The sequence below is a fragment of the Falco biarmicus genome, chromosome 7 (genome assembly GCF_023638135.1).
Source record: "Falco biarmicus isolate bFalBia1 chromosome 7, bFalBia1.pri, whole genome shotgun sequence".
NCBI lineage: Eukaryota > Metazoa > Chordata > Aves > Falconiformes > Falconidae > Falco > Falco biarmicus.
In genome coordinates, this window is record NC_079294.1 from 21,950,076 (window position 1) to 21,971,662 (window position 21,587).

Genomic DNA, 21,587 nt, shown 5'->3' on the forward strand with positions numbered 1-21,587 from the left:
CACCGCAGCGACGACTGCGGGCCGGGCCTCGGGGGACCGTCCTCGCCTGCCGGGGCGAACAGCACAACGCCTCGCGCAACGCACCGTCCCCGGCTCCGGCACCGCACCGCTCCCCAGACTCGAGCCGGGTTCCTCCTGAAAGGTTAAGAAGCGGATAAAAGTACGCTAGAGTGGGTGTAAAAGAGCCTGCAGAGCCTTAGGTTCCGAACCACAATTAGCACATCGAACCGCTGTGCTGACCAGTGCCGCCGGGATCAGTAGATACATGACTATGTCCTGTAGAAGGTGTTCAGTCTGAGGATTCAGGACATTCCCTCAAAACTCTACAGAATAGATCATTACCTAGCAATAAATGAGGCAAAGTAGTTCAACGTTCCATCTAACAGAGAAGCCACTTGAACCTGGGACTCCTGCACCTCGGGGAGTTCTTGAACCAACAGATTATTGGGAACAATACCGCAAGGCAAAATCTATCCCTATTTATTTCCTTGTTAAAGTCTATCCTTATCTATTTCAGCACATGCTACAAGTGCGGCAGGAGAGGCAACAGGAAACAATGAACAAGGCCCAGTGCAACTGAATCCCCTAGCTGCCTGGCGCTGTTAGGACAGCCACATCTACACGCTGCAGAAATTCCTCTGATGAAAATGAGGACCAGGTGCTCTGGTCTTCAGTGTTACACTACCTTTTTATTCATTCAGTGTTGCAGTACAGATAATCTTCCAATTAATGCAGTCAAAAATACGTTATCTGCACTTCAGGATTCCTGAATTTTACAGGGAGGGAGAAACACAGCCTGTGTGCTGGATCTCTGGACTAGAGGAAGAGCACGCCACATGCCTTCATGCTACAACATTAACACTTAACTGCTAAACTGAATGTTAGGACACCTGCCTCAGAGGTGGAAGACAGGCATTCAAGGCCCAATTACACCTGCAATGATGAGCAAAACCATGACTTGTCTAGCACAGGAACTATTAAGAAAGAAACAACAGACAACTTGTTCTTGTGAGATGTCAGGTTTGGTGTCACTACACTCCTGACGTACATCTGACGGTTCAGATCTCTAATGCTTACTGGCATGATCCAGCTGATTCTTCTCCTCCCTCTCGCAACCTGAAGACCCTGTTCCCTACAATCTACCTCCCTCTTGAAGGGCTACTCCCTGGAAACAGTTGGAAGGGCTTATGCCACAGACACCTGCAGCATCTCACTGCAATACCTGCTTCTTGCTAATACCTTTGCATGCCACAGATGGGAAATAAATGGAGGCTGCAAGAGCAATTTTCTTCTCTTTTTGTTTATTAAGGAACGACAGAAGCAGGATGCTCACAAACACCTCTCCCCCTGAATGAGAGAAAACATTAGGTGGAGTACATTGGAAGAAATAATTCATTTACACCTGTTTTAAGAAGTTTACATTTGTAAACTGTTGATATGAAGCATAGAAGCTATACCTAACAGATTACCTACTGCTTCAGTTTAAAGAGCTCAAGGTGCAAAGAAGAGCATGCCTTACTGCCTGCGTTTCTTAACTTAAAATACTCAAAGATATCATTAAATGCAGAGTAAATGTTATCACATCAGATTAGAGCAATTCAGAACGTGCTGCGTTATTTTGATGAGTTATCAGCTGGCTCTGCTCAAAGAAGGTTTCTCCAGGAGCACCCGAAGCTACTGCTTGTTGGTCTTCAGCAAGCGCTTTGTGATGGATTTTGACTCGCCGGCCGGCATTCTCCTTCAGGGACTGCTGGCTTTTCCAGTATTTTAAACAACTGTCTTCTTCTGTGGGCCTATCTCCTCCTGAGCCATCCCACTCTTTCCCATTTATAACATATTGTAAGGGTTAGTCCAAAGATACAGAGGGAAAGAAGAGCAAGTATTGTGATTCCTGTTTTCACTCTCTGGGAAATCCTCCTGGCTGGAGGGGGTCCACTGTCAATGCTGCCTCCAAACCCTTCTTGTTCACAATATGGAGGAGCCCAGCCATACCTGCAGTGACAGTTCTTATGATTGTTACACACTCCTCTGTTATGACACCTTGTCACGTTACAGTCGTAGTTCAGCACTGCTATGCTGGTACATGTCCTGTTGATACAAAGCATGTCACTACCACATGGTGTGCCAGCTTCCACAGCTCCCACATCAGCCGTTGGCATCCCTACGTGATAGTCGAGACCCCAACACTTTTTATGTCCAACAGGGGTTTGGACTAGCGTTACATGGTTCTGCAAGAAAGGTAATGTCCCTATGTTTTCACACTGGACCCTACCACATAAGATATTCTTAATACTGCATTTTGTAAAGTGGATATTGTCACGAATACCACAGTTCCCAAACCGGTCGCCTACAGTATTCACTGCTTTGAAGCAATCTAAAGGGGCTGCCCTGGCTTGTTTGCCAAAGAGACGCTGGCACTGTTTACTGTGGGAGGGACATTTTCCTCGATAGCAGTAAGCACCATCTGTGCAAGGGGTTCCATCTTGTATGTACGTGTCCAGTGGGCACTGCGGGGAAGTCCCATTGCAATACTCTGGCAGGTCACAGACACCAGTACTTGCTCTGCAGAGCGTTCCTGCTGGAAGGACCTGACAGCTCTTGCAGCATTTTCCAGAAGCACAGACTGAACCTGCAGTAAATGTACAGTTCGGGTGGCAACAAGGATCCTTTCTACAGTCTGCTTCTGAACCACAGTCACATTGCTCTCCGCTTTCTACTATCTTATTCCCGCAGTATTCACGCTTCATGGTGTAGAGAGTACCGGGTGCTGGTGGTTGACGAATGCAGGCAGCGCCACGCCCAAGCAAGTCAAAGTAGTCTTTATAACTGCAGTCACTGAACGCATCGGTGTCGGCGTTGTTTTCATACATAATGCATTTCTTCCGTCTGCATTTACAGCCCTGTTTGTCATGGCGCATCCCAAGAGTATGGCCCAGCTCGTGGACAAACGTGGTAACAAGTGAGGACAACTTCCTATCAGTGAAGGACACAACTGCTGACGACCACTGGTTGTCACATATGGACCCTACAAATGCCAATCCCAGGCTCCCTCCAAAGTTCTGAAATGCAAATAAGTGAGCGGTATCATGGCGCATCCGTGGAGACAGGTCTGACTTTCGCCATTTGTTGAAGCCACCCAGTGTCTTTTTGATAGAGTTAGTAACGTTTATAAGGTTGCTTTTGCTCCAGATCTCCAATCCGACAAGAAACAGCCGGACAGAAAGCTGTTTATAAAGAGCATCCCCAATATTGATGACTTCTATGACTTGCTTCAAGACTTCGGTTTCGTTCCTGCCCGACTTCACAAACCGCATGTTGTCCACGACCACTACCAGCTTCACATACCTGGCGTGCGTCCACCAGTCCTTCGGCATCTCCCCCTCTTCTGCCTGGGGGACCCTGAACCAGGGCAGCAAAGTGTTTTGGTGCTGCAGCTCCTCCAGGGTCAGCCCACAGGTAGGGCGCCAGGGGTCGTTGGCCGCCTCCATGCGGTAGAGGATGTGCCGGAAGGCTGGATCATGGGGGATGGGCTCGATCTCATAGGTGCCATCCTCCATCCAGAGCACACCGCGGAGGCCGCTGCCACAGTTGGCGAGGGCCACCAGGGAGCCAGGACTCCCCTGCACCTCGCCCTGGTAGAAGCAGTTGTCGTGCACAAAGGGGTGCTCCTCCCAGGGGGCCCCGTCCTTGCCGTAGGTGACCAAGGTGAAGGGCTGGGAGACCAGGCCCCGCCTGGGCCGCACGCGCAGTACCTGTGGCCGCCCCGCCACCTCCAGCCAGTAGGCCACGGCCAGGGGGTCGGTGCCGGCGCGGGGGCTCATCTGCCTCGGCACCGTCATCCACATGGCCGTGACACGCAGCTCCCCGGACAGGTCCCCTGGCATGGCCAGGCACCCCGCCAGGCCCAGGAACACCAGCAGCACCTGCAGCGCTGCCATTGCTGCTGCCCGGTGGTGGCGCATTGTGAGGGGATGGGGCCTGGAAGGGCCCCGCCCCCATGGAACCACCTGAGGTCACAAACCGCCTGTTGACCTTTCAGGGGCCTGAAAGGTTGCCTAGAAACATCCACCCCCTCCTCTTTGAGCACCTACAGAACCTCTAGCGGGGAGGAACAAAAAAACTGGCTCACCACAAGCATTTTCAAATTAATGTGTGTTTCTCCTGAGCAGATATGGCGAGGAAGGCCCCAGCTCAGCTTCACACTCCATGTCACGGATGTTTGCATTGAGGAAAGGGATCATTTCGTTAGAGCACAAAGGAGAAAACTGTTTTAGTAGCTCAAAGGCTGGCTTTTGCTTTGCTCACTTTTCTTATTAACAGGTAATTTTAGGAAAAGACTATTCCAGCTCAAAAGAGTATTCAGAAAAGCTTGGGGTCTGAAATGAAAAAGCACAGAAATACTAGTCTCCCAGCTGGTTACCAGGACACACCATTCCTTGGCGCCCTTTCTTGGCATGCACCTTACTATAGCTACTACAGCTATACACATGCACACCTACACAAAAAAAAAAAAAAAAAAAAAAAAAAAAGTAGAATCAGGGAGGAATTCACTTCCACTACCTTCAGTAATTAAAGCCAAACTAAGAGTACCTCGTATAAAAGCATAAAGCCTACCTACGCCACAGCTGCTACATACCTACAAGGTGCCTTTATTACATCACTGACTTAAACGGCCTTTTTCCCGCAACACGACCCTTCTAAAGTGTGAGAAACAAACAAACAGAGATTGGCTTTTCGCTAAGTGCTGTGCTAGACAGGTAACAAGCTGCCCTGCTCGGGTCCAAAGTTCACCACGAGGAAGATAGCTGACTTCATCCCTGCACGACCACCAGAGGAACCCCAACGACTGAAAAGCACAAGCGCAGTGGGGGTGGAGTTCTTTAAATCATTTCAAGGAATATGTATATGGCTGGTGCAACCTCAATGGTAGAAGTAGATCATATTTGAACCTGTTTGGCGCGCCTCTGACTACGCGCCCAGTGCTGCGGTTTTTGCTCTTTGACCTTGCCTCACAAGAAAAGATTTCCGAACCTACCTTTGGCGGGTCAGGTATTTATAACAAAAGGTTTGTGCTTGCCAGAGCACTAGGAACAGAGAGCTTACAGGTACACCTACCGCTTGGCTGCCACCCCTGATTTAGGGAACAGCTCCATCAAGACACAGCTATATGACAGCGATCTGGATTGCTGCGGTAAGACAGGATCTCCTGTGTGGCACAGCTACGTGCACTGGGGTTTTGGCACGTAGCGCTGGGATTTGACATAGCCACAGCTGTTGTCTTTTGGGAACTGTTCACAACTTTCTTTTCAGCAGTGAAAGCACGTCTGGGATGAAGTCCAACCTGCCACGTGGCCCTTATCCCTCTCAGCTGCAGGAAGTGCATGCTCTCACCAGCCCGTCTGCATCTCAGGGATCCTGCCCTTTGGCACCAATGCCTGGGTGCTGACCATCACCCTGGCACGGGCAGGAACACTTCACATTTCAAGCTGCCCAAGACAGGCACTGCCCCTTGGGAGGCTGAGCAGTAAGAGAAGCTGGCATAATGCTCAGAGCCTCCCGCTGCTGCCTCATGCCCCAGGGCTAGTGGGCTAGTACCCTGAGCCAGGCACATGGCAAGCCTAAGCTACAGCTGTGGAGGTTACCATGAGCTGTCCGAAGGGGCTTCAGATTCTGTGAATTGGCACCTTGTTTATTCATCGCAAGCATGGCCAGCATTAGTAGTGTACATCTTGTAACACAGTACCTCAGATTAAAAGAATGAAAACAGGAGGTCACCTGCTTCTGTTAGGATCCATCTAGAAAGACTTTTCTAGATACTCATGAATGTATATTGTTTGAAAATTACTGCTTTACCTAAAAGTGAACAAACTCATGACCTGTTAGCCTTAGATCTATTTTCTTATTAGTTTTTAATTTTAAAATTACAGAAACTATTTTCCATGAAGTATTTTATGTGCCATTAATTGTTGACTAATTGTCCACTACTCTTCAAGTATCAGTTTTGCATTCCATGGCTGTGAACTACGTCAGATTATGTCTTTTGAAATAAATATCTCAGATCACAGTAACTGTGACAGAAAAATCCTATTACATAATCTTTGTGTGCAGTGTCTACAGTGCTATTTTTAAATGTGCGCTTCTGCTGTGTGATCACTCCTTAAGTTACAGAAAAGGCCCTGCTAAATCAGTCTGTCAACTTGCTAGAGAGACAGGTCTTACTTGCTCCCAGAAGTTGCCTACTCATTACTTTTTATTAAGATAAACATAAGTATATAGTTAGGACTAGAAAGTTCTCTGGTTCCATTATTGAACTCAGGGCAGATTTTTCTTGGGCAGAAGTGTCAACATAAGTTTGCAACACTGCACTGAGCACCTAAGCAAGCCCTTCAGCATCAAGGTTACATAAAAAGAGATGACACTTTTGTGTTCAGGTTACCAGAGCCTTGCACTTCTGTACTCTGATCAGGTAAGGATCAAAGTGGAGGGAGGGAAGAATTTTCGTTATATGACAAAGAACAGGCTGGAAGAAAAAATGACTGACCTTACAGTAGAGCAGGGGAAAAAAAATACTGCAGAAATCCATAGCTACTTCAATGGCAGAAACATTTGTCTGGCAGCTGTAACTGGCTTTCTCATGACTCATCAGTGTTTTTCAAATTTTTTTCAATCTTGTAGCCCCCTAAAATTTCCAGTGAAGGTGTATGCACCTATGGAATTGAATTCTACCAGCAAGAAGTTTACTTTTCTCACTGTTTCTCACTATTGAGTCTTCAGGAACAGGACACAAAACCCCAGCAGCCTTGTGGATCACAGGTTGAATTCCACTGTCCTAGCAGAAAGAAATGAAGCCTTCTAATTGTTGAGAGATCAATAATGCATCATAACTCACTCCACTGGGAAAATTTCTCCTCACGACCCATCCATCTATGATCCACATTAGGCTATGAAGGACATTTTTTCACATAGTGACTATTTGTTCTCTGCATGATTACAGGACCAAAGCAACACTTCATCAAAAATACACGTTCCACTCCAAGAAAAAACTGTCTTGAACCTTGAATGCCTAGCTGTCATTATGTGGTTTGCCATTGCAAAAAATAACAAAGAAAATACTGAAAAAGCATATCACATCAGCTTTTGTTCAGAAGCCAGCTGTTGGTTCAGTGAAGCCACAGGCTATTTGCATAACCTATGTTCACCATTTTTCTCACTGGGAACTTCCACGTCTCAAAATAAAGCTAATCTCTCCCCTTTGCCTTGTCCCTCTTACTGCCCATACCCTTCTAACCTTGCTCTAAGTACAGCTCGCTTTGGCAAACAACACATACCGACTGCCCAAACGGCATCTAACCTTCTTTGCCAGGAAAAGGTTACCAAAATACAGAGTATTGGGGGCAGAGCGACAAAGAATAATGGGCAAGAACAACACATAGCCTGGTCAGACCTTACTTTAGTGAAGAGTTGAAAAAGTATTTCTGCTGCATCTGAGACACCATTAGTATTACACAGTGAACTGAGGTAGCTAGAGTCCGGCTAGATTTTTGCATGTATGTGTGTATATGTGCACATGTATATATACATTTACACATACCTATCTGTTCATGTGTATACACACATTTATATATGCTTTCAGGCTCTCAGGAGAATGTTTCTAGTAGAGTTTTAGGTCATTTTTAGCTCCTGCTACCCTGTGATTTAGGCCAATAAAAGCCCTTTTGAAGTCTGAATGGTTATTATCTAAGAGCAAAAAGTAGAGATAGTTCTGTACAACCAAATCGCTCCTTTATGCAAAATAAAGTGACACACAGGGCAAATTTCAGAACCGCTTGCTTATTTCCCTTTCATCTTAAGCTTTACAAATACTGAAGGTCCTTTGAAGGACTCTGGACTTCAGTGCTCAGGCTCCAAACCAAGAGGCTGTGTATAAACACTATAGACAAAAAGGCTTCACACACTGGAAAACACTGACTAGAAGGTAGCTGCTTAACAGCTTTTGGAGTTTAACAGCAATATCTGAATGTCACTTCAGTAGGTTAGTATCAAAGCTCACTTAACTGACAACATTATTTTTGAACATCTTATCAGCAAGTTACAAGATCAGAAGATATTTCAGTCCCTCATTTCCTCATATGGCAAACCTTCAGCACTGAAGGACAGCTATTAAGAAATTCATACGCTCATTGGTAACATCCCTTACTGCTTTAGAATGCAATTCCCTCAGGACAAGATCATTCCCCTGGACGAGACCTTGCATATTCAAATGCATTGTTTCACACATGGAAGCCATCTTCTATCCTCTTAATAGCTTAGACGCTGGCACTTTAACTCAGATGGGATCAGTCCAGAAGCCCATCTTTCTTAATGCCCTCTGACACCAGCCAGTACCAGATATTTCTGCAGAAATCAAAAGGCTCTTAAAAGATGCAGACATGAGGACAGTCTGTCCCTTCAGGTTCCACCCTCATCTCTGAATGAGCTCAAATTCTGAGCATGGAGCATAACGATTCAGTCTAAATGTAACTCCAATTCAGCTTCATTAACTTGTCCCCCTATTCTTGTACTACAAGACAGAACAAGAGTTCTACTTTCCGACTTGCTTCACAGTATTATTTTTCTTGAAGACTCAAACTAAAGTCTTGGTCCTCCCAGTGGCTTCATAGCAGAAACTTTCTCCTACTCATTTTATTGCCCTTCTTCAAACCCCTCTACTTTAGGGGAATTCTTACTCATTAGCTGTACAACACACTTATTTCAGGTGAAGTCTACTGACTGACAGAATACTTTGCTCATGCTATGTGTTCTGGTATCCATTTTTGACCACAGTTGTATGTGCCTTCAGCAATAAGCAAGACATCTTTCTTCTGCTAGTAATGTTGAATCTTTCCTTGGTGTATAAGTAATTAACTTTTGTCCCTCAACCAATAAAAAACCTCAACAAAACCAGAACACCCTAGATCTTCATTACAGTGCAGCCTAGTTGTCCGTCTTGTTTAATTTTTTCCAAATGACATATAGGTTACTAGTAATATGACTAACTACAGAGAAATTGAGCTCCTTTAATGGCCATTTCCAAGGACTTTATACTGAACATCAAAAATCCAGCAAGGGTTCCTGAGGTTCCTCACCACTCATGCCTCGTTTCTGGAGATCCCCCCTTCCATCATGGGGGTGGGTGAGAGGATAGTTTTTGTGCTTCTTGAACTCCTTGCTTTCAGAGGAATTTCTTTAATACAAGAAAGAGTCAACACTTTTTTGTTCTAAGTGTATTCACACTACCTTGTAATTAATCAATGCTGAATAATTACCTCTGCCTTGTTTTGAGCAACCCAGAATAACCAATTTGTGTATCTTCACTTGATTTAAGAGTTCACACTAGCTTATTATCTACTTCTTATCAACATTTGGAGAAAACAGCTGTTCAAATTTCACCCACACAGTATGAAACAAAGCTAATACACACTTAAGTACAGTGACATATGAATTTAAGATCTGTATATGCATCAACGGCAAACAGCTATTGGCTTATCTACATCTTTAATGTTACAGCTTTGGGTTACAGGACAAAAATTACATGGGTCTTTCCATCATTCAATAGCTACTCAGCTACAGCTGTTTTAAGTTACTGAAACAGAAAAAGTCTCTTATAACCTCAAAATGAATTTGAAACACTTATCTAAGCATATCTTAGTCTTCCTTCCTGTCCACATTGTTTGCTATGTACAGACCTTTTCCTGCTTACTACAGCTTACTACAAGAGAGCAGGTAACAGTTGTGAAAAGAAAGCAAGCTCTTTCAAGGATTGCTTCATACTTCAATTAAAAAAAACAAACCAAACCGACAGCCATTACTTTGTAAAGGATACCTCTAACTTTTGAGAGGGGGGGAAAAAAGGTTCTTATAAGCGACATGTTTAAATAGCAAAGGATACAGATGTCAGTGATGTTTCTCTTCCACTGACTAAAAGGCAGATGACTAATCAAGGTGATCAGATGCAGCAAGAAAATGCTGGAAGCACACAGGAAGAAATTTAGTTGGTATATTTGAGTTAGTGAAAAAAGGAGAATTACAAACAGTTTCACTGAGTGTGCAACAGCAAGACATTTTAGCCTGTTTTATGTCATCATAAATCTCTCCCATAAACCACTAGTTTTATAATAAAAGACCAGCTTAGCCATTAAGTAAAATGAGTGCCCAAGAACATTTAGAGACCGAGAGCAATATGACATCTCATTACACGGAGCTGAGCCTCTGGTTATCAAATATTTTATCTGTATCCCAAGCATACTAAAGGCACAACATTTATAGCAGGCAGCCTAAATCCTTTAGCTGAACTTTCCTTCCTCAAAATAGCACATAATATATTCCGATATCCAAGCAGAAAAATGCTGGCAACATATGGCATATTTGCTACTAACTAAGCAAGCACTGAAGAAAGGCATTCCAGCAGCCAGAAGTTTTATTTGCCAGGAACTCAGTTTTGGGGTTTTTTTAAGAGAAGTTTTTTTTCTTTTTACATAGGAGACACAAGGGATGCAAGAGTTTGTAAAGACTTCAGGAGGCTGCAAAGTACGTCCATGTAAAAACCATGCTCAGAAGCCAACATTCAAAACAAGGTGAAGACTGAAAACACCTTCTTTGAGGCAGCTCACATCCTGACAACATTTGCACAACAGGTTTCTACAGAAAAAGCTGTTAAAGGGACTTCAGTCCCTGAATCGTCAGTCTTAGTGGAAGAGTTTAAATATAAACAAAAGGGAGCAAAAATCTCCTGTTTTCCAGGCACTGACTAGTCCAGGTGTGCAAAAACTTCTCCCTTCACTGGAGTCTCATCCGTTTTTCAGGTGGTCCTTTAGTGCCAGCACTCTGCTGAGCATTCTTTACAGTCTCTTTCTCCTCTGGCTTGACAGCTTCAGGGGCCGGTTCTGGTTCCTTCTTGATCTGATCCACTTAAGAAGTAACAGTAAAAGACAGTTAAACCTCCAACATTTATTCCTAAAATACTGTTAAAAGTACTTAGAAAATATTGTTGATGTCAAAGGGGCAAAATTAATTTCAAAGGTATAAGAATAACTAAGGACTAAATTCATACCTATATGGGAAAAAAAAACAGGAATAGATTGAAGAGATATAGTTTATGCTTTTCCTGTTTTGAAGTTGCTTACAATCAACTCAAAGCCTTCACGCACTTCATTGAGCTTGTAGCACCATGCAAAAATCACCAAGATGCTGAACTGACTACACTGCTCCCCCCTTCACCCTTTTCACCTTCCTCCTGCTTTCAAAGACCATTTCCTGCAATACCATTTTACAGACAGAAAGGGCATGAGTAATATACACAGTTTTTCAATTTCACTCTGGCTGCCACAGAGAACTCTTATCTAGTACTTTGCATAATTAGACAATGCTAGAATTCCTAACCACCTCAGTAGCAACAGCAAGGAGCTTATATGGCAACTGGAAGACACTGCTATATAGAACCTATTTTTTAATTCCTGTGAGAATATTAGAGTTTTACCTGGGATAGGCTTTTCTCCAGGCTTTTGCTGTGGGGAAGGAAGAAAAAAAAAAAAAATGTAACACCACATGAGTGGAATCGAAGTCGTAATTCTTAACCCATCCTTCTATTCATTTAGGAATACAAACCAAGCAACACACTCTTATACATAAAGCAGTTGAGGGTAGAAGGAATCACTAAATACACTTTAAGCAAAATCCAGTTATCATTTTATAACATCCAGGTTTTCCTCTGACAACTGAAAAGCACTAAAGCAAAAAATACAGTTAGCCAGTCTTTCCCACATCTGAGGAACGAACAGTTTTGTGAGATGCTGTAAACATCATTTCCTTTGCTCCCAACCAGAGAGTAGAACAAATGGCTACTACACATGATCACAGGTAATCACAACAATTTCACAGAATGCCAGGAATTTCCACACTAATTAATGAGCCCCAAAACAACAGAGTAACTAAAACAAAATAGCTGTGGTGGCTTGATGGTAGCTCACAAAGCTTTGTGGTAGCTCACAAAGAAGGAAACTGGAAGCAGCAAGGAAGATCTGATAGCCGACAAGAACAGATTATGATTAGGTAAGTAACCTGTATAATAAAATCTGCCCTCAAAGTTTTGCCAAAGTCTTGACAACTCCTGCAATTACAAAGGGGAATCCTACACTCCAATCAGAGACTTCCATTTCAAATTTATTATCTAATTTACGTTACCATTGTGGGAAGTACACAAAATTCCCATTCAGTTTCAGCTGTACCAGTACTTATGACAGCCTTCAGTTCTAAGTTACAGTAATACTATGGCTTATAAGTGTCATACCTGAACAAATCTGGGTGGAAACTTCTGTCTTAGGTCTAAAAGCAAAGCATCTACCCGTTGCCTTTGGAAAATAGAACTTGGTTCTTCCTTCTTCTTGGCTTTTGGTTTAGCTTTCTCTGGAAGTCACAGAAATGTACAAGAAAACTGTATTAAAAGTTCTTTTATCAGCTCTTTGTTGTACGGCAAGTCAGTATCTGTCTCTCCTCTAAACTTCACCAACACTTTCCCTTTGACATGAGCTATTTTTCTGTGTTCAAGACACATTAAAGACAATTGTTACCTCCTGACAAATTGGTTTTGCTTCTGAAAACGTACTTTGGTCTCCAATGAGCTGAAGAGCTGCCCACTACGTTGACACAGAGCTGACCATTTTCATCTCCCACCTATGCCTCGATGTTCATCCCTACCAGCACAGAAAAGCAAGATTCCTTCCACCTGATACAGAACACTAACTTATAATAACACTATCCTTCAGACAGACACTTAACCTCATCTCTACACCATCCCTGTGCACTGCCTCAAGCTTTTCCCCATGTGATCTTCCCCCGCCAAAGTACACAAGCGCAACTAGGAATCATACCTCGTTCTTCTTGATCTTTGAAATGCCACCAGTAGCCCTTGGATGGGTGATAGCGACAGTAGGACATAGCTTCTTCAAAAGCAGACTGAATTCCGTGCACTGCAGTGAGCTTTCAGAACAAGAACATAAGGCAGTGTTCAGAAATTAAGAAGAAAATGGAGTATAAATTTTTGAAAGCATGGATTTTAAAATTAGTATTCTATATACATTTTTGTTCTGGGAAGGGAACTTGGGACATCTAGTTTTGGATCAAGACTGTCAACTCTTTAACAGGTTCTTACAAGGCCTCTTCTAGAGTGCTTTTCTAAACTGACTGAGAAAAACGTACAAAAGCAGTAGTTTGCCAGAACAGAAGAAATCAAAACAAAACCGAGGATCCAATTTAAAAATATCACATCAACAATAAGCCTCATTTAAAGAGAAATATTACACTACCTTAATATTCCAAAGCAACCTTCACTGAACATGTATTTAATTACTATTTCATATATTCTTGTCATGTAATTTTTCTTTTGATTATTCAAACCTCATGCTGTTCCATCAATTGTGTACCTTCAGTTACTCTGATCCTTCATTCTTAAATAATGTATCCTACTTTTTGAACCATACTGCATTCTCTCAGGATCTTTCATTTCCATATGGGATGCACACCATGTTAACCACTGGGGTTTGTTTTAAGTTACTGTACACTAAACAAGATCTTTCCTCAGAACAATGAAGGAGGGATTTAAACAGCTTGGGGAACAACAAAAAGTAAAAGCAGATGTATACCATTTTAGATCAAATGCACAGAACACTTACAACTCTGGAGTTAATGACAGACCCTAAGTCAGGTGCCTGATAAATCACTCCAGCAATAATATAGTAGTCGGCCAATGGAATAACTGTGAGGAGAGAGAAAAAAAAAAAAAAAAAGACAGGATCAATTTAAAGCTCTGGCTGAAGACTGTGTATTTGTTGCTGAATTTCAGTAGTAACATCAGAAATTGCTACACTGATCTCACCACCACATTTTCTCTTTTTAACCTTTTCCTTCAATGTACTTTATTTACACTTTAGCCACAAACCAGTAAGGGATAAAAAACAACAAGGTCTGCTTCACAGACAGAAAAGCATCAACTTTAACCCCTGCAAACAAATAACTGACCTTACAAGAGTTGGTGTTTTTGGAGCTACACAACAGGAGTCAAGTGAACTGCAGTGAAGTAGTTCTGTTTGCCTTTGCTACCAGCAGAAACCCACAAAAGATCTTCTGGCCTCAGCTTCCTCCAACTTGTACTGTCCTCCTAGTTAGACTTCCCAGAACCAACGGCAGCTAAGAACACACCAAGCATGCCTTTCTAAATTAATGAGGTTTTGCCAGAAGAACAGATTACCTTCCAAAGGCGTTTGCTAAACCAGATTTGGAACCTCTACTGACCGATCAAAAGTTCTTGTTCATGAAAGGCGCATTGCAGAGGAACATCACAATTACCTCCATAATACTCTGCCAAATATTCTTCAACCGAGAATGCTATCAGCTTCATGTTCCTCAGGATCTTACCTGTGCACACATTTGTTCCAGTTCTTCCATCTGTATTAACACATTCTGTCTGAATGTTTTTACTGACAGGACCCAATTCATCCAGTACTTGCATTTTATGAAGCTTGGACACCTGCCTAAATTAACAGACCAACACAGCTCTGTGCATATTACAGCCAGCACCCGCTCCTCCTCCAGAGAAAGAGGATTCTCAGGATTTCCTTAGAAGTGGAATAAGACACAGAAGAGCAGCTATACTGTCTCACTGCTCTGTACCAAAGCAGTCTACTTCCCTAGACAGGTAACTCTCTCTGATCACTGGATCTCAAGGTTTTTCCAAATTAACTTCAAATAAGCAAAAACTCGGCTTAAAGAATTTAAAATATACACTTAAAAAACCCTGACACATAAGTCATACCACAGGCCTGCACCAGCTCTATCTGAGGACTCAACACTAGCTGTGAACTCATTAAATTTTAGTTTTCCATCCCCAAATACACTAATATTTGTACCATGATAAAATGAAACACATGGGTAACATCTGTGCTAGGGAACTATGCGACTCAGTCAAGGTACCTAGAATAAACTGTACAGTCACAACAGGAAAAAAGTTACCAAACAAGTCCCAGTAAAGTTCCACCAAACATACATGCACATTACAGCAGAAGTCTGAACACCCATATTGTAAAGTCCCAACTCTACTTTTCATCTAAAATTGTCAAAACAGGAAACTAAGGGCTGCACAATATTTCCATACTCACCTTTAGAAAGCTAGAATCAAAACCTTTAATAAAAAAACTTGAAAAATTTGTTGAAGAAGGAAATACTTCTTTTTCAGTATGGAACTGCAATATAAAGAGGCCATTATCTGATATAAGCAAATAAGAAGCATTGCTAGACAATGGCAAAGTCCTGCACAAGACCAAAATGTATATGCAGAGCCTAAATCACCAAAACCCAAAAAAGTTAAGAAATATCTACCATTAATCCTGCCTTTCTTTTCTATAAAGCTTACTCTGAAATAACCTGTTATTTTACATATACGTACAATAAACAGGGAAGACAGTCCAGTAACTATTGAAATGTGGCCTTTTAATTAATCACACACGCAAACACAAATTTAAGAATAAAAAGTACTGAAGCTAGTTGCATGCAAATGAAAAAAAAAAGCCAAGAAATTTCATTTAAAACTTGGAAAGGTCATCAGTGACACTGTAAGGAGTGATGCTGTTGTCACAAGATTCACTCACAATTCCAAAATACTCTGTTCTCAGAGGAATAACCAAAACAACAAGCACTTGCACTATCTCATGGTCACCTTTCACATGGGTCGTCTTCTACTGACAAGACCCTACTCAGCAGCATAACCAATCCACAGCTGAAGGTGAAAATAGTGCAGAATAACTGAGCGAACTGTAGTCAAATAAGCAGTCAAAGAGAGCAGAAGTGTGAATGATCCCTCTCCCTAATGGAAATCATGGTTCTCCAAAATAAATAAAACACATACTAGCCACTTAAGCTTAATATGAGCTAATCATCTGATCAACCCCAAGCAAGGACGTTGTTAGCCTTATATTCAAATAATTAAAACCCTTGCACAGCCTAAAAGATAAATATAGCATGGCATGAATTATTTTATCAGTTTCCCATGGCAAAATAGCTCACACGGTAGCACTTTCTCACTGCACTCTTCACATTTCACCACAAGATGGCAATCCCTCCTACCAGCACGCCAGAGGTCACTGCCAGGCAAAGCATCTTCACCCCACCACAAAGCCTCATACCCTTCAATTTAGATCTAAAATAAAGACAGAAAAGGGGAACCAGAAGTGCCTAAACACAAATTAGGAACAAATAAAAGCAATTAACTGATCGGCCTTCTCAACAGTGACAAGAACTGAGCAACCTTACCTTGTGTTGGTGATTGTCTTTGCTGCTTTCGGATAATGAAGAGAATGGGCTCTTGAGCATGAAGAAGGATGTACTCCACTCCAACCATCTGGCTGAAAAAGAAGCAGGTGGAATAAGTATTTTCTTTGAAGTAAAATCTATAGGATGCAAATAGCTACCAAAGGGCTTGGCAGCGAAGGGATGAAGTTCTGATGCTTTGGAAGCTCTTCTATGTAACGTGCAGTAAATGAAGGCACAGGATTTCCTGAGCTAGCTATCATATACAGAGTTAGAACAACCTGACACAACATCTAAGCAGAACGTGTTAGCAAACAAATAAAGAGCAAGAAAGATAATCTATCATCACAGACAAAGGTCACAAAGATGTGCCCATCTGTGTGTCTGATGTTAAAGCCTCTCTGCAACCACATCTGAGCACAAGTGACTTTACCAATGAACTTTTAAGTCAGCCTGCACACTCACTATCATATTGTGAAATCTTTAAATAGTTCTCAAACATCTCATTTGTGCTTGGTGTAGCAGATGGGGAACTGCAAAGAAAGTTAACTTGCACATGCTGCGATCTCATTACACAACCATCTGCGACTGCTTTATTTACAACACGCACTACTTTTATTATCCATGCTAAAAAGCCAGTTCTTTGGAGGAATTACATACTAATTATGGCACATAGCCAGCGAGATATGGAAACACAAACTATTTATGAACTCACAGTATCCCCTAACTAAACCCTATTCACCACAGAAAAACATTTAACTACATTACCATTATTCAGGTTCTGTTGAGCTAGGAGGATGAGCGAAGACAGCTTTTCTAATTCAGAGAAATATCTAAAAGGTAATTTATGAAACCTCAGAATATACATAGAATCCTTTATGCTTAACATTTCCCTGAAACGGCATAAGAGGAAGCAGAAGACATCCAAATACAAAAAAAGCTGGGCTCCTCGGCAAGTGGTAGAACTAAAAATCATGGAACAGAAGTTTTCTAGCATACTTCCATTCAACCATCAAAGCTTCTGGATGGAGGGACAAAGAACACTGCACAGGAAACAGTTCCAAACTACAACTTACTTCAAATGGTCCAAGGTCATCCGCTGCATTTTGACAACTTCATTGTTACATGTTCGGTCATAGAAAGGGTTACTTCGCTCTGAGAAGTAGTCCAACACACTCCCATTGTTTAATATTGGGATCCAGGAGCTGTCAACCCAGGAAATTCCCAAGAGATTATCTAGGAAGAGAAATCTACACTGAGTACCAAAGCAGCCAGAAACACTACAAATACCTCCAAGAGTAAATAGCCACCAGTTAATGATTATAGCAGGGGAAGGAGGTAGAACACAGCCTTACACAAACGAGTTCTAAGTAAAAATAGGTTTCATAGAGTTCAAATAACAATTGATATCTTTTAACCTTCTGCAGTTCTGTTGTAGGTACACAACAGGAATAGTCTTTTTATTATTGCACTTTCCTTTCCTTGACTACTAGCTGCTGGTAGACATTTTTGTCCCAAGAATGTGAGCAGGGTCTGTGTGCACGTGTGTGTGCTGTGTTGGCAAGAGTTAATTAGCTCTGATACTGTATATAATATTAGCATAATACATCTACTCAGTATATTATATACACTTTATTTTATGAACCATAGCATTAGCTGAGTAGAAAGACAATCCAAAGCATGGTTCCTTTTGAAAGTTAGGTCTCTGGTAAGTAAGTTGAATTTACAAAACAAAGTTAGAATCCATTAGAGTGGGGGGATTAAAAAAAAAAAAGTGATGCACCCCACACTAAATCTGAGCCTGGTCATGTTTAAATCAGTTTATTTCTTACAAAAATATTTTCAAAGCGTAAGCTACGATGCTGCAGAACAGGTAAAACACTATAAAGATCTATTAATTAAACCAAGAGTTTTCTTTTGCTAAGCCAATGAGTAAACTACCAAGTAAAACAAAATAGTGCCATTGGTAACTTTTCTAAGATGTTCTTTTATTAAAATACCTATCACTATGACATCACAGCAGCTGATACTGTTATGTTTAAAAGATTATTAATTTTTGATACGGATGAAATTATAATAAACAAAAACCCCAAAACAGCAGACGGAAAGATGCTATCTTTGGGCAGATGTTTCCCAATAGACTTCAGCAACAGCTTCTATTCCTGACTCTACAGTTCATCTGCCAAATTGCTTGCAGCAAATCACTTGTTCCATAACTCAGCGGGTATCACAGAAATCTAACATTAACAATTACATAAAAAAGCAAGCTTTATAAATTAAACACACTGTATAACCTGCAAATCATTATATGTCAGTTAAGTTCCTACAGATTTGAGGACATTTGAATTAAAATCCCTGGATTTTGTTATCATACTGCAGCAAAATAGAATTTCTCCAGCAAACCAGAGAGATCAGTGTCAACAATCAATTCTAGTCAACAAATCTGATGTTGAAGATTCATGATCTTGAAAACCATCCTGAAATTCATCCATTTTAAGTTGCAGCAGCAGCACACAGAATTTCCAAGACACAAGAAAGCAGGAAACAAAGGCATGCAACTGTTTAGAACTAAAAAACACAAGTGATGAGAACTCACTGAAAACTTAATGAAGAACTGAAACTTCCTTCTCATGGGAACCATTCCCTTACGTTCATGCACTATGTACATACCCAGAACTCCCACTTATCATTCCACTGTAAATATTTTACTTTTGTGACAACTCAGTGTGCTCAAGGATGGCTAGCTCAGTTCCAAAAATGTCAGCTCATATACTATATTAGCAGCTCCTCTGAGGAGCAGTTAATAAAGTAACACTAGCTGCCCAGCAAATCAGGAAAAATGCAGCATAAGTAGTCATGTGTAATTCATTCTGCCTCGTTAATCTCAGAATTGCCAGCCTAACTTTTGTAGAACGGGGCAGGGGGGAAGCCTAGAGACACACATGCTGTTTCACATACACTATTCTCTCTCTTCACTATAAAAAAAAAAAAGGGGGGGTGGGGGGGAAATCTCAAACACAGCACTAAGATCCATTATTAAGCACTTAAGTTGTGTTAGCACCGATTATCCTAAAAGCCTTTCAAAACCAAGAGACAAGCTCTCCTCACCACCACCACCAAAATCTTAAGTGCTTGCATTCCTGCCATAACAAATTCTCATATTACACTTCAAATACAAACTTTTCTTGCTTGTATGATTAGTGATAACTATATTTCTTAACAGCTGTATCAGCCAAGCTTCATATATATAGATATATATAGCTATAATTCTGCATCATAAAATGGAATCTGAAGTTGGACTCTAAGGCTCAATTATCCACAGCTGCTTAGTGCCAGTATTTATAATTGCCTTTATAACTAGCAAGATTGTTCTCTTAAACTATTACTGGAAAAAAGGGGAGGAAGAACAAGACCAACCACGAACATGACACGCCTGTTATTCTGACTAAGAGCAGCATATTTCTGTTTATTTTGGGTAAAGAAAGGATGGGGTCCCTGCTTCCCTGTTCCTTTTAAAAAGAGGACATCTTGTTCAAAACATTTTTTGCAGAATTTGCATCACAGATGCAAAAGTAAAGTGCTTGTGACAATCCTGCCAATCTGCCATGAACATCAAGACAATCTGGGAGACAAGCCAACAAACCATGGCAAAAAATAAGAGGATAACAATTCACACAATGTGCTGCACCTGGCCTTGCCAGCTCGATAGTCTAACACTGAGCTTTGACAAACTGAGGAACAGTAAAATAATTTGACACTTCAAAAATAAAAGTAGGCCTCAACATCTACTTAATATACTGAACCATGTCAGATAAAATACTTTAACAGAGCTTAAATGATTTGGATTAAAACAGGAGGTTCTCACAACAGCTAATCACTTAATACAGCACTCTCATTAACTGTCCACGTAGCTCCTTGCTGCAGTCTGCAACAAAGCAGTCAGAAAAGCAAGCAGGACTGTAAACAGAGTTAGACTCTGGATAAAAAGGAGAAAACCTCTGTGGCATTATCAAAATTAATCCCTCAAGAGCTTTCCGCAACTATCTGCTCTTGGTCATTCTCTGAGACACTGTCACACAGGTTTTCGGTGTGATTCCACTCGACACCCTTACGCAGAAAAATTATTTCCTTTCTCATACTCTCTCAAAGTTCAAAATCTTCACAGCCATTTAAACTGTACTTTGTCTACAATGTAAACCTTTAATACTTCATTCAAATATCACCCCGTCTTCTTCATAACCTTCTCTCTTTCTATCCATATCCCTGAATTCTCACCAAAACCTTTCTCTTTCTCAGCTACCTCACCTTTCTTCCCAGCTTTTCTAACACCTGCCCTGCCTCAGCCACCCGAGGCACTGTTAAGATGTCCAGCCTAACTCACTGCTTTGGTCCCACGCCTGCCCGTGATTCTCAGAGCTCAAACTCTTTTTTGGCTGTTCCTTTACGTTACTGTCTCACCCCGGGACCATCCTAGCCTGCCTCATGTCCAAGAAAATTGCTTTTTGGCCAGCTTTTCCTCCCAGTTCCTTCTCATGGCATAGGTGACTGAACTCTCCTGTGCAGAGTTTTCAAAGACACACAAACGAACTCGGTAGCTCCCGTGCCCCTACCGAACGCTGATAAAAGAAGCAGCTGTACCCCCCCCGCACCTTTGGCCACACCTCATCGTCCAGTAACTCGGCCGCTCCTCGGAGCAAATGCCATTGGCACCGCCACCTGCAGCCAGCCAGGGCGGCGGCCGTCCTCCCTCCGCCCCAGCCAGGCCGCCGCGCACTGCCCCGCGGGGGGAGCTCGCCCCTTCGAGCTCCCCGCCCGCCGGCGGAGCCCGGCCCAGGGCGGCGGGCAGGGCCCGCAGCTCGACACGGAGACGGTCCCCCCCGGGCCCGGAGCCGCGGGAAGCGCGCCGCGCCCGCCAGCGCCGCTAGCGGGGAGCCCCGAGCGCCCGCGCACCCCCCGGCCGTACCTCGGATGTCCACCGCCGCCATGGCCGCGCCGCGCACTTCCGCCCGGCGCCTGGCGGGGGAGGCGGCGAGGACAGGAAACGGCGTAGAGCGGCGCCAGCGACGGAGACGGGAGCCGAAAGCGACGCCGGGCCGGGCGGGGCGGGGCGGGGCGGGGCGGGAGGCGGGCCCTCCGGCGACGGGGCGGGGCGGGGCGCGGCGGGGCGCTGGGCGAGGGTGGTGGCGGGTCCCCGTTCGGCGGGCGGCCGCTGTGCCGGGAAGCGCAGGGGCGATGGGAGGGTCACGCTGCCC

The 21,587-nt window shown here is 42.8% G+C and overlaps 2 protein-coding genes across 2 annotated transcripts; both read right to left on the reverse strand.

Annotated features, from left to right (window-relative positions):
* Positions 1 to 100: 100 nt before the first annotated feature.
* LOC130153146 (disintegrin and metalloproteinase domain-containing protein 20-like) lies at positions 101 to 9,729 on the reverse strand. The gene has a single exon (XM_056347604.1). The coding sequence runs from the start codon at positions 3,960 to 3,962 to the stop codon at positions 1,794 to 1,796; it is 2,169 nt and encodes a 722-aa protein (XP_056203579.1). The 5' UTR covers positions 3,963 to 9,729; the 3' UTR covers positions 101 to 1,793.
* Positions 9,730 to 9,878: 149 nt separating this feature from the next.
* MED6 (mediator complex subunit 6) lies at positions 9,879 to 21,424 on the reverse strand. The gene is made up of 8 exons (XM_056347606.1): positions 21,299 to 21,424; positions 17,412 to 17,571; positions 16,339 to 16,430; positions 13,707 to 13,789; positions 12,906 to 13,014; positions 12,326 to 12,441; positions 11,516 to 11,543; positions 9,879 to 10,946 (listed from the first exon to the last, which is right to left on the reverse strand). The coding sequence occupies exons 1-8, from the start codon at positions 21,318 to 21,320 to the stop codon at positions 10,816 to 10,818; spliced, it is 741 nt and encodes a 246-aa protein (XP_056203581.1). The 5' UTR covers positions 21,321 to 21,424; the 3' UTR covers positions 9,879 to 10,815.
* Positions 21,425 to 21,587: the final 163 nt, after the last annotated feature.

Coding starts and splice junctions, on each gene's coding strand:
- LOC130153146 (XM_056347604.1), bottom strand. CDS start 3,962: ATGCGCCACCACCGGGCAGCAGCAATGGCAGCGCTGCAGGTGCTGCTG.
- MED6 (XM_056347606.1), bottom strand. CDS start 21,320: ATGGCGGCGGTGGACATCCGAG. Junction 16,431..17,411: donor ATGACCTTGGACCATTTGAA/GTAAGTTGTAGT, acceptor CTTCTTTTTCAG/CCAGATGGTTGGAGTGGAGT. Junction 13,790..16,338: donor AAGACAATCACCAACACAAG/GTAAGGTTGCTC, acceptor CTCTCCTCACAG/TTATTCCATTGGCCGACTAC.